The 12,480-nt window shown below is 41.7% G+C and overlaps 1 protein-coding gene across 3 annotated transcripts in view; it reads left to right on the top strand.

The window, feature by feature from the left end:
* nadka (NAD kinase a) overlaps positions 1-11,127 on the top strand; it is a 30,662-nt gene extending 19,535 nt beyond the window's left edge. The window contains exons 1-10 of one of the 3 annotated variants that reach the window (XM_041856227.2): positions 2,546-2,908; positions 5,649-5,778; positions 6,051-6,159; positions 6,742-6,827; positions 6,993-7,095; positions 7,252-7,376; positions 7,981-8,080; positions 8,567-8,724; positions 9,084-9,166; positions 9,581-11,127. In XM_041856227.2, coding sequence (XP_041712161.1) covers positions 2,832-2,908; positions 5,649-5,778; positions 6,051-6,159; positions 6,742-6,827; positions 6,993-7,095; positions 7,252-7,376; positions 7,981-8,080; positions 8,567-8,724; positions 9,084-9,166; positions 9,581-9,728 — 1,119 coding nt within the window. In that variant the 5' untranslated portion in view covers positions 2,546-2,831 and the 3' untranslated portion in view covers positions 9,729-11,127. Of the gene's footprint in view, positions 1-2,545; positions 2,909-5,648; positions 5,779-6,050; positions 6,160-6,741; positions 6,828-6,992; positions 7,096-7,251; positions 7,377-7,980; positions 8,081-8,566; positions 8,725-9,083; positions 9,167-9,580 lie in introns of those variants that run through there. The other 2 variants (XM_041856226.1, XM_041856225.1) reach the window with 2 other exon arrangements.
* Positions 11,128-12,480: the final 1,353 nt, after the last annotated feature.

Genomic DNA, 12,480 nt, shown 5'->3' with positions numbered 1-12,480 from the left:
TTTTTGACTGCACTGGGCCTTTAAGAGACTGGTCAGACACTGAGCCAGGAGTAAAATCAAGTCATAAAAGTTTATCTCAGCTGGTGATCAAGACAATTTGAGATTATAGAAAATATTGTGATTGTGACATTGTTGCAAATTATGGGTGTAGTGTAGATTAAATAATCGAAACAAAAGTGTAATATGTGATGGTATATCATGTGAAATAGGCCTTCAAATCATTGTCAAAAGCGCAGGATATAATGTTGCATGTAGGCATAGATTATTTATGGATTGATCATACATAAATATACAAATATTATTTCAACAATTCCAAATCAATTGACTGTCTATGGTGTGGGAAACGCTGACTTTTTCTATAATCAAGACACCTGCTGGTAACTCTTAATGTGGTTAGGACAGCTCATGAGGTTTTCTCCTAAATATCTGCCGAATATGCTTCATGCATAGTTTTTATTTTTACCCATAAGAGTATAAGTAAAATATCTCATCGCAGCACTTTCGACTAATTTTCTACTCTAAGGCGCTTTGTGGATACAGGCCGAGATCACACATTGTGGGATAGTCTGCGTACAGTGCATGAAAGACTCTTACCAAAGCAGTTTGGCTGCCCCTTTTCTTAGAGATTGGCCAGAGCTTTCCTTGGCCCATCATATAACTTGGTTATTATACTGTCTGCTTTAAGCAGCAATAATAGATGGATTATGACTACATACGCTCACACACACACATGCATATTGACTCCACACATAGACACACTTTCACGCTCCTTACATACGCTGCTACTACTCCGTTTATCTATCCTGATTGCCTAGTCACTTTTACCCCTACCTACATGTACATATTACCTCAACTACCTCGTACCACTTCATATTGACTTGGTACCGGTACTCATTGTATATAGCCTCGTTATTGTTCTTTTGTGTTACTATTGACTTTTAAATTTTTTAGCACATTTGTCTAAATGTGCTTAGCTCTGCATTGTTGGGAAAGGGCTCATAAGTAAGCGTTTCACAATAAAGTCTACACCTGTTGTATTCGGGGCATGTGACAAATAAAATTAGATTTGATCAGCATCCTCAGGTGCAAAGCCTCTGGGCTGGCTATAAGTAGCAAATATAGTTTTATATGCTATGATACAGCCTTCCTACCAATACTCCCTGATAAATATATAACGGAGTAGCAGTGTAGGTTGATGGTGTGCTTTTAGAGGGAAGACCTACAAACATGAACATCAACCATGCGCGGGTGGTCATCTTATCGCCTCTGACCACAGAACCTGCATTTTCTATTAATTTCCCGGCGATTCTACATGTTGATTAAACTCAAAATGCTATTCTGATCTTTTGAAATACATTTTCTTAGCATCATAATGTTTCTTACCTTGCGATGGTGTAGGCCTATATTTAAATTGATTTTTAAGACGCTCCAAGGGTGTGGCTATGGAACTCGTTTAGGCCTGGCTATTCTAGTGTTAATTGGTTCTTCAGCCATGACTGGAAATGAGTTGGAGTCTTGGACTGAAGAAAGGGGGAATTTCTCTGTTAGAGGTGAACACAGGTGTTTGTGGTCTCTTCATTCACTATTTGACAATTTATAATATTGTCACCCGTCAGACTATTGTCAATTTAATCTTGTCTTTAGGCAACATCTGTTATGTGTGAAATTAGTTTAGATATAGTTTAAGTTTTAGTTTTGAGGGGCCATTATCAGCTGGGCAGGCAACTGACATGTCCTCCTAAAACTGCTTATAACACATTCTGTTTGTGTTATTGAAATTCTTACAATGTCAGTGTGTTAAATTGACTTATTTAGGAAAGGTCAAGGACTGGGGGGAGACATGACTTAAAAAATGGCAGAGCTATTACAATTTTAAATTCACATGAAGTTCAAAAGATGTTGGCGGTTCTAGGATTAATTAGTTGGTTCATGACTCAATGCTATAAGCAATAACACCTTTACAACCTTTTCCAGGTAAGCCACTGGTAAGCCATTTCCTTGTCTGTGGGTGGGTGTGTTCACTAAAATACCCAAGCCTAATAGGGAGGGCCTTTTTCTTTGTTTCTTTGTGTGTGTGTGAGAGAGAGAGACACAGACAGACACACTGGGGACTGTGGAGTGATGGACTATAGAGAGAACCAAACCCTTAATATATCTGGTATGACAAAGAAGAGCAGTCTTTGACAGGCACTTGTTTTAGGATTGCCCTTTTTTCTGTTACGTAACACAATATTTGTTTACAATTTGTTTAACCCTTCTAAAATGTGACTATTTCAATACATTGCTTAAATTGAGAGGATGTTTTTTTTCTTCGACAAGGCAGTATGTGGTAGGTGAAAGTATTTTGCTCTTACTGTATATGCCCTAGGAAACCTTTTTAGGTAGGCCTAACCTGGGAAAATCCACTTGAACATTGTTCTATATCATCATAACACAGCCAGCCAATGAGAGTAGTCTTCCCTTAAAGGGGCTGGTCTGTAGTGGCTGTGGGCGGGACTTGCGGTGATGTCATCCATTTCAGGTCTGTCTTAAGATGAGTGAGCGGTTTGGGTCACTGGCAGAATAGAGATTTAGCTTTAAGACTTTGTTGCGTGGACAAATATACACACGGCAATCCAGGAGGAATTAGTGACTAATGTGGCTTTCGTGGTGGTTTTATGAGGGAGATATATTGAAGACAGCTCATGGGAAGACTACACAGAGATTGAACAGAGCAGAATGAGTTGTTTTGCTTTAGATAGTGGAATCGGTAGACTGAAGAGCAGGTAGCTAGGCAAAACCAAGCAGTCAGTGCCCTCTCCACCCATCTCCGCTAGAAGAAGCCTCATCACATGCAGACAGACATGAAATTCAACCAGTGTGTGCAACAGCAAGCTCTGGAGAACAGTTACAAAGAAGTGTGGAAATGGTAAGAATATTCTCGTTCCTCTCTCTCTGCTGACAGGGTTTCTCAATAGGAACATGGTGGTGCCAGTAATGTTTGATAAGTGAAGTATTAACCTGCATTGTCCTCTATTGTAAGCAGTAAGTTTAAAAGATTGTGGCAGTCACAAAGACAGTGTGATTTTTGTTTTTTTTAAATCTCCTTTTGCGTATGGTGTAATTAGGTGACAGTAAGGACCTGAGAGACTGGTATACCTGTGTATTATTATCTATGGTATCTACAGATAGTATCCACTTTAGAGTATCTATTGTCCTATGGGAATGGGTTAACTCTCATTTGTAAACATTGGCATTCAAAATGAGAAGTACTATTCATTTATGACTGGATGTAGGTTGAGGTTATGAGTGACTATGCCATTTACTAAACTAAATGAACCATAGCACTGACAAACACAGGCACAGGGTGTGGGTGAGGGCTTGGCTGCTTCGATATTGGGTTATATCCCCAAGAGCAATAATGACTGCAGTGCACTGCACACAACCTCTATGGCTAACATAGAGGACTCGGTCGTTGGCAATCATCGGACACACATTGAGGGAGGCAGAAATTGCATATTGAAACATTGATTACAATGAAAAATGATGCTCCACGCACACATACTGTAGAGTACCACTAACAGAAATCAATAATGACTAATCTCAGCAACCAAGAACCGTAAATATCACGTACACTACTCAGTTCCATTTTAGTCTTTGCAGTCTGTCCATGAGAGATTAATAATGACTAACATCCTCAAGATATTGATGGTTATGCTGCCAGACGGTACATTTGCGTACGACCCTACCGCAGAAGAGATGATGGGGAATATGAAGGCTGTTTCTCTCTGTACAATATGTTGGAGTTCATGGCTCTGGCAACCCAAGTTGATGTTATGTCCGTGTTTTACATGCAGTAGACCCATTTCAAGGATATGGCAACCCAAGTTGATGTTATGTCTGTCTTTTACTGTGGCAGTCTTATGGTACCGGAAGCTAAACAACAATTGATGAAGCATTGTAGTGTAATGTAGTAAGCTGGTGTCATCATGTGTGGTCCTGTCCCTCTCTTGGATTTGTACTGTTGTCACTGTTTTAACACATGTTCTATGTGAAACAAATCTCTGTTTCAACAGCAGAGTATCTCATCCAAACAGTATCTCAAAATAACACGTTGATCTTGCACAAGGTCTATAGACCACAGAGAGAATAATGAGACAGAAATTTCACCGGATGTATAATTGTGAAGTATCCGCTTGGCGTTTCCACTCACTACCAAATATGGTAGTGAGAGGAAGCCCAGTGGCCGGCAGTGGTAGAAACTGGAAGGAGATGGATTTTGGCCGACATTCTGCAAATTTTCTCATAGATGAAACATTTTATCTTAATACAGTTTTCTGTTCCCAAAACTATAATCTGATATGAAAAGAGTGGACTAATTTTTGTAGACTTTACCCTTTGCCAAAGTTTTTAAAAATTGCGTTGTTTAAAAGGAGTGCAAAGGCGAATTGAGTTATTGCAGACGCGCACATCAGAGTAGGCGTTCCCTAACGGAAATATGCAGATGCATGCTAGAACAGGCCAATAGGATCTCGCTAGCTCATCCACCTCCTTGCTTGTTCTGCCCACTATGACTAATTTGTTTTCATTGGAAACCACAGGCTGTGGTCTATCTTGGTTTAGTTATAAAAATATTTGTCTTCACTCTGGTTATGACTAAATTAGGCTACTTTGTATAGCCTATAGATTAGTTAGGGTTTTTGTTTGAATCGGCCATTTGAATTTCCAGTTAAGGTAATGTCTAACCAGCTCACAAAGTCAACATCGACTGATAAAGCCAAGTGTAATGATAAATTACAAGTCCTTTGAATGAATGATGGCAAGTGCAAGTTGTACCGCTTAACAATTGATATAGAAGTATTTGAGTGTATCTGTAGGCTGTGTCAACAAATACATTTCCCCAAACTCTTAAAATGTAAAACAAATACAACAGTGGAAGTTGACAAGAAAAATACTTCCTTATTATGTAGTGATGGGGGGGGGGGGAAATCAATACAGTTACATATCGGGATATTATTTTTGACAATATAACAATATTATTTTTGTGCTTTTTGGCTGTACCTGCACCAAAACTACAGTATTTTTCCTTCATAGCTTGTTCTTCCTCTTATTTTTAAATAAGGAACCAATTTGTTTTCTGTCTTGACCCTGTTGAACTCTGATGCTGCCGATGTTACTAGACTAAGTCCCGGCCAATAATAGGATAGGGGTTAAGCAGCCCTGCCTCTTATCCAACTGGGCAAAAACAAACCGTATGAAGTAACACTGAGCCAACAACAAGAGCTCAAAACATGGCTACTGAGAGCTCACCGTGCCCAAACCAGAAATGTTCCACAGCCGCAAAGCTTACAGGCTACAGTAGTGAGCAACCATGCGATAATTACAAACGTGTTAACTATGTTTATATACTGTACCTCAAGATGTCAAGGTGAACAATGTCTCATGTCAAACTACTGCTCTTAGCTGTAGGTTTACAAATGGTGCTCCACCAAAATTGAATAACTTTGGAAAGCCCCATTTGGTCAAGGAGTCATACATGTCTCTATATTAAGGAACAACATTTCAATGTTGCTCTTTATTGCTGCAATCCCTTTGATCAAATTGTGCAGTCAATTATTAGCATTAGAAAAGGGATTGATTACCCGTGGTCTTTCTTTCTCACCATCCAGGCACATTCAGGACCCAGCCAGTCAGAGACTGACGTGGAACAAGCCTCCCAAAAGTGTCCTTGTCATCAAGAAGATCCAGGATGCCAGTCTACTGCAGCCTTTCAAAGAGCTATGTGTGTTCCTCACAGAGGTAGGACATTTGCACCTTTTTGCAGAGGCTCTCTAGTCTCATATTATAGCTTCCTGCACCTTAGTGGCCTTAACAGGGTGTGTGGTATATTACTTCAGTTTCATTAGAAATTCTGCCATTAAGTCCCTAAACAGAAATATTAATGACTGAGAATTTGTACACTTTTATACCCCACTAGAAAGTAAAGCTGCTTGTAAACTGTAGAGACGGAATAGCCTTTCGACCCAAAAGGGTGATTACATGTGCATGTTGCTACTTGTGCGTTGTTCTAGCAGAAAAACATGATTGTTTACGTGGAGAGGAAGGTTCTGGCGGACCCAGCCATCGCGGGCGATGAGAGCTTTGGGGCCGTCATCCAGAAGTTCTGTACCTTCAGAGAAGGTGAGGAGACCACCAGCCATTATCAGAGGACTGGGTCGTATTGATTAGTGCACACCATAGCACTTTTTTTTTTACAACAGAAAACGAATACGCGTTATCTTATGGGAGAAGTTTAGGGGCGGCAGGTAGCCTAGCGGTTAAGAGCTTTGGGCCAGTAACCAAAAGGTCGCTGGTTCGAATCCCCGAGCCGGCAAGGTGGAAAAATCTGCCGTTCTGCCCTTGAGCAAGGCTGTTAACCCCCAACAACAACTGCTTCCTGGTTGCCGGTGACGTGGATGTAAGGCAGGCCCCCCACCTCTCTGATTCAGAGGGGTTGGGTTAAACGCGGAAGACACATTTCGGTTGAATGCATTCAGTTCTGCAACTGACTAGGTATCCCCTTTACCTAGTTCCTCCCTATTTTAGTCAGTTTTCTTCCATTTGGTGCCTAGTGAATACGATCCTGATTGATGATAGATTGGTCTGTATGATTCTAGCTAGTGATGTAGTGTCAATGTCAGGATTGTCTATGAAACTCTCACTTTAAGTAGTATAGCTTTCTCTTACAGACATGATCCTAATGTGTTTGTATGCACCGTGCAGATCTCGATGACATTTCCAATCGAGTGGATTTCATCATCTGTCTTGGTGGAGATGGGACCTTACTTTACGCATCGTCACTCTTCCAGGTATACATTTACTATATAATTAACATCTTGTGGTATAGTAAACACACTAATTTGTCAATTTTTGAATATACTGTATGTGAATTGTAGTAAAATAATTCAGCAACTTGGTTGTGTATTGATTTGTATCAATGTAGCTTATTCCATAGCATGCGCATGTGTTTTCAGGAGAGCGTTCCACCTGTTATGGCCTTCCACCTGGGTTCTCTGGGCTTCCTCACACCTTTCAACTTTGACACCTACCAGTCTCAGGTCACCCAAATCATTGAGGGTACGTTCAGTGTTACTTTCTTTAGCCTCTGCCTTATCCAATTTCAACAGCAGGAGCCGTACTCTCTTAGCATTTCTAGCAGCTAGGTTAACCTCTTTGTGCTACTCTAGGTTTAACAAAAGTGTGTGTTTCTCTTTCGGTGTGTCTGCTGAGCAGGTAACACCGCCATCATCCTGCGCAGTCGCCTGCGGGTGAGAGTGTTGAAGGAGAGCCAAGAGAAGAAGGGCATCATCATGACCAACGGTGACAGTGAGGGCAGCCGCAAAGCCATGCAGTACCAGGTGAGCTCTACACAATACACCTGGCTGGTATGATGTCACCCCAGTATTATGGTTCGTACCACAATAGGTTCCAAGCATCATGATGACTTGGCACATCTCATGCTTATTGTCTTTACTCTGTGGTCACTGGGTGTTCACCTATTGTTGCAACGTGTTGAACAAACATGCAGTCATTGGGTACGTAGAAAGGAGGCTACATGTAGTGGACATGAGGCGTTTTCGCTGGTAATGTTCCCACTGCCACAGGCCTGACCACAGATCCCAGTGCATGATAAAACACCAGGAAGGTTGAAATGTACCACCTGTTCTGGGTCATGTTTCACTTCCTCCTTATTTGTTTGAGGTAGTCTGTCACAAGGATTTGTTTCCCCTATGTGCTTCCATTTTGGCCAATGGTGCTATCACACATCATGGGGTTAATGTACGTGGGCTACGTGGGATGTTTTGAGTCGTGCCATTGTATACATAGTCCCTACTTCCTACTGAGTTGGATTTGACAAGTCATAACATAGGGCTGGGTTCAAAAAGGGTTCCCAAAGTGACTAACAACTTGGTTAGTGCAGTATCTCTGGTTAACATGGCTCTGGGTTTCCTGGTCCAACAGGTGCTGAATGAGGTGGTGGTGGACCGAGGCCCGTCGTCCTACCTTTCCAACGTGGACCTCTTCCTAGACGGACACCTCATCACCACGGTACAGGGAGACGGTGAGCAACCTGCTGCTACTGGGTTAAAGGACATGTTTTACCCCATCTGTTTTAGCTGCCTCACTTTTATTTCCCACTTTACTTAGATGTTTCACTAATATAATACACTGTTTCGTTGTTAATGCAGCTCTGATTTAAAGTTGTACCAGAGTTCGTGCTACTGCTTACCGCCTGTGTACAAGCCCAGAGTGCAAACAAGCAGCAATGCTACTGATGGTCTATTAGTGATGCAGACTGTTGCAGCTCGCCTTGTTGGTAGATTTGGTTGGTAGAGTTTAGTCTTTGCTCTATCTGTCCTTCACTACTGCCTATTAACTCCCTTTCTGGAAGCCTCTCAGGGTCTGACGTCAGAACTATTTTCCTTGTCTTCGGGACGGTTTATGGAGTTTTGGAACTGCTTTCACCTCGTTGGTGTTTTTAGGCTTGTGTCTCTTGAGTGTTTTTGGTGGTATGCTCAAAGTAGTGTCTGTGTGTGTGTTGTCTCAGGTGTGATAGTGTCCACTCCCACGGGCAGCACGGCGTACGCGGTGGCGGCCGGAGCCTCCATGATCCACCCCAACGTGCCAGCCATCATGATCACCCCCATCTGCCCACACTCACTGTCCTTCAGACCCATCGTGGTGCCTGCTGGGGTGGAACTCAAGGTAAACACACACACATACATACACACAAATGCACATACATACATACAAATGCACATTCATACACACACATGCATTCACCATACAGACATTATCTATTTACCGCTCCTTTCCACAAGCCATTAGCATTTACTGCGCCTCCCCAGAACACATTTGCGTCAGACAGCACAGGCAATGACGACCAGTCTGACACACAGCTAGCACAATGCGTACCCTTCAGTTGTCACAGGTTATGCATGGGAATGAGGGAATTGCTTGTAATACACACACTTTCACAGAGCATTTTCTGTTGAATACTTTTTGTTGTCTTTGACTGGTCATTCACCTGGATTCCTTTCTTCTGCTCCGTCTGTCACACTCAGATCATGCTGTCACGTGACGCCAGGAATACGGCCTGGGTGTCGTTTGACGGGAGGAAGAGACAAGAGATCTGCCATGGAGACAGGTGGGCGACCTTTTGACCCCTCAGTCACTGCAACCTCCCACTAAACAAAGCACCACCGAACATCAAACAAAAGCTGATAAACATGGGAGATAGCCTGACAAACTCTATCCAAAGTGTATCCAACTCCTGCAAGTCGCCTGAATACACAGACAGTTATATAATTGTTGACCCGTTTCATGGACTCGAGCAAAGAATGCATGTCACATGATGTTCAGTACAGGTTTTCCATTATGCAAGCAGAGATAATTCTTCCTTTTTGCTGAAATGCATTGATATACCAGTAACGGTGTCAGTCCGCAATTTTCAAGTGACTCTCGTAATTATGTAGGTGTTTGTGAATACCTGGCATGCCTCCCACTCATACTTGACTGACTGTGTTTGCTCTTTATCTCCATATTGTTTTTTTATCTCCAGCATTACCATCACTACTTCCTGCTTCCCTGTTCCCTCCATTTGTTTCCGGGACCCCGTGAACGACTGGTTTGAGAGCCTGAGCCAATGTTTACACTGGAACGTGAGGAAGAAGCAGAACTACCTCAGCTCAGAGGAGGAAGAGTTCTGAGGCCAACAAACTCGCTTCCCGGTGACGCCATGTTGACGTTTTGGGTGCGTTCCAGATGCACAGATTCTGCACAATTCTTCACGGATGAAATCCGATCTTTACAATACCTGGACAAGTGTTTAACATACTAGGATACCACATCAACATGATATAGATATCCTATGTCTGGAATGCACCCATTGACTTCAGTTGGATTCCATCAGGTAAATTTGCAACTAACATCCTCCGGTGATGATTTGCATTATTTTGTTTTGGTTCTAGAATGGATCATCCCTTACTGTTAAGAATTTCATGCCCTTTGAAAAAGATTGTCGAATTGGCCATTTTTATGCCAACAACCAGATAGTCTCACAGGTTAACTTAAACCTGGATTGCTTTCAGTCAGACATGAGACAAAGTAATACTGAGCTAGGGATCAAAACCATGATATCAATCCTCCTGATAATGATTGTTGCAGTTGACCCATGAGATATAATGTGGTCTGTTTTAGCACTTTGTCCATTGTTGTGTGGCATGTACAGGCTATCAGGGACAAACCTCTGCTCCTCTTAAACCATGAACGCTGTTTTGTTTAGCTTGAGAGATGTGAATACTAAGGGGCTCCCAAGCTCCTCAACATATAAAACCAATATCATGACTATTGTCAGTGGGGACGTTCATCAAGATCCAATGTTCTTGGGGATAATATGGATAAGGAGTTAAATGTATTTGTTTTTTATAAATCCCTAACAGAACATTTTGTATTATTATTACTTCAGGAATAGCAGAAGAATTGCGTCTACTCTGCAATAATGAAGTAAATGTATAGATTGTGCCTTAAACTCATAAATATTACATAGATCATAATTGCTTATTAAGGTTTACATAACTTTAATTTTCTTAATCGTATTTACATCTTAGTGCAGGTGTAGCATAACCATATCTTCAGTATTCCTCTCTGCAGTTTTTCTGCAGTACAAGCCATTTGAGAAGCTTGAATACATGTTCATCTTACGTTAACTACTCTTTGTCTACAACAACGTTGTAGTGTCTGACCATGTAAAATGTCAGAACAGTATGGAACAAACATTAAGAACTAAAGTCCATTCCAGGTGAGATGAGACCACAACGTGATGTCTTCAAATCCTTTCACTGTAAAGCCATAGATCTACTATGTAATTCATTTCAGAGTCGAGGTAATTCCATTGTTCACAATAAAAGCAATTGTGATTCTACAGGGTTTTACCACCCAAGGCAGGGGTAGGGAAACCCTGGTCCCGGAGTGCCGTGAGTACTTCAGGTTTTTTAGTTTTTGTATTTATTATTTTTGCTTTAGACTTGGGAGGACAGGTACAGTGCCTTGCAAAAGTATTCATCCCCCTTGGCATTTTTCCTATTTTGTTGCATTACGAACCTGTAATTTAAATGGATTTTTATTTGGATTTCATGTAATGGACATACACAAAATAGTCCAAATTGGTGAAGTGAAATGAAAAAAATAACTTGTTTCAAAAAATTCTAAAAAAATAAATAACGGAAAAGTGGTGCATGCATATGTATTCACCCCCTTTGCTATGAAGCCCCTAAATAAGATCTGGTGCAACCAATTACCTTCAGAAGCACATGATCTGTCACATGATCTCTGTATATATACACCTGTTCTGAAAGGCCCCAGAGTCTGCAACACCACTAAGCAAGGGGCACCACCAAGCAAGTGGCACCATGAAGACGAAGGAGCTCTCCAAACAGGTCAGGGACAAAGTTGTGAAGAAGTACAGATCAGGGTTGGGTTATAAAAAAATATCCCAAACTTTGAACATCCCATGGAACACCATTTTAAATACATTATAAAAAAATGGAAAGACAACAACAAAATGGTAACACAACAAACCTGCCAAGAGAGGGCCGCCCACCAAAACTCACGGACCAGGCAAGGATGGCATTAATTAGAGAGGAAACAAAGAGACCAAAGATAACGCTGAAGGAGCTGCAAATCTCCACCGCGGAGATTGGAGTATCTGTCCATAGGACCACTTTAAGCTGTACACTCCACAGAGCTGGGCTTTACGGAAGAGTGGCCAGAAAAAAGTCATTGCTTAAAGAAAAAAATAAGCGAACACCGCCAAAAGGCATGTGGGAGACTCCCCAAACATATGGAAGAAGGTACTCTGGTCAGATGAGACTAAAATTGAGCTTTTTGGCCATCAAGGAAAACGCTATGTCTGGCGCAAACCCAACACCTCTCATCACCCGAGAACACCATCCCCACAGTGAAGCATGGTGGTTGCAGCATCATGCTGTGTGGATGTTTTCCATCAGCAGGGACTGGGAAACTGGTCAGGGGGGGTGAATAGTTATGCACGCTCAAGTTTTCTGTTTTTTTGTCTTATTTCTTGTTTGTTTCACAATAAAAAATATTTTCCATCTTCAAAGTGTTACAAACCCCCCAAAAATCCATTTTAATTCCAGGTTGTAAGGCAACAAAATAGGAAATGCCAAGGGGGTGAATACTTTCGCAAACCACTGTAGATGTAATTTAGCCCATCATTGATATTGAATAATTAGCTCAGTTGGTGAGGTGATGAGTAGAGTCTGGTGTGGTGACTGGATAGAACTAAACCCTGCTGTGCCTGTGGCACTCCAGGACCAGGGTTGTCCACCCCTGACCTATGGTGTCAGACTGTTATTGCAGTATGATGAGAGATTGAAGGCATTCAGATACCAGTTGTAGGTAGTGGCCTACCTTACCAAATGAGACTGCAATACTCACCCC

This window comes from Coregonus clupeaformis, chromosome 30 (genome assembly GCF_020615455.1).
Source record: "Coregonus clupeaformis isolate EN_2021a chromosome 30, ASM2061545v1, whole genome shotgun sequence".
NCBI classification, from domain to species: Eukaryota; Metazoa; Chordata; class Actinopteri; order Salmoniformes; family Salmonidae; genus Coregonus; species Coregonus clupeaformis.
This window is presented reverse-complemented; position numbering and strand designations above follow the sequence as displayed.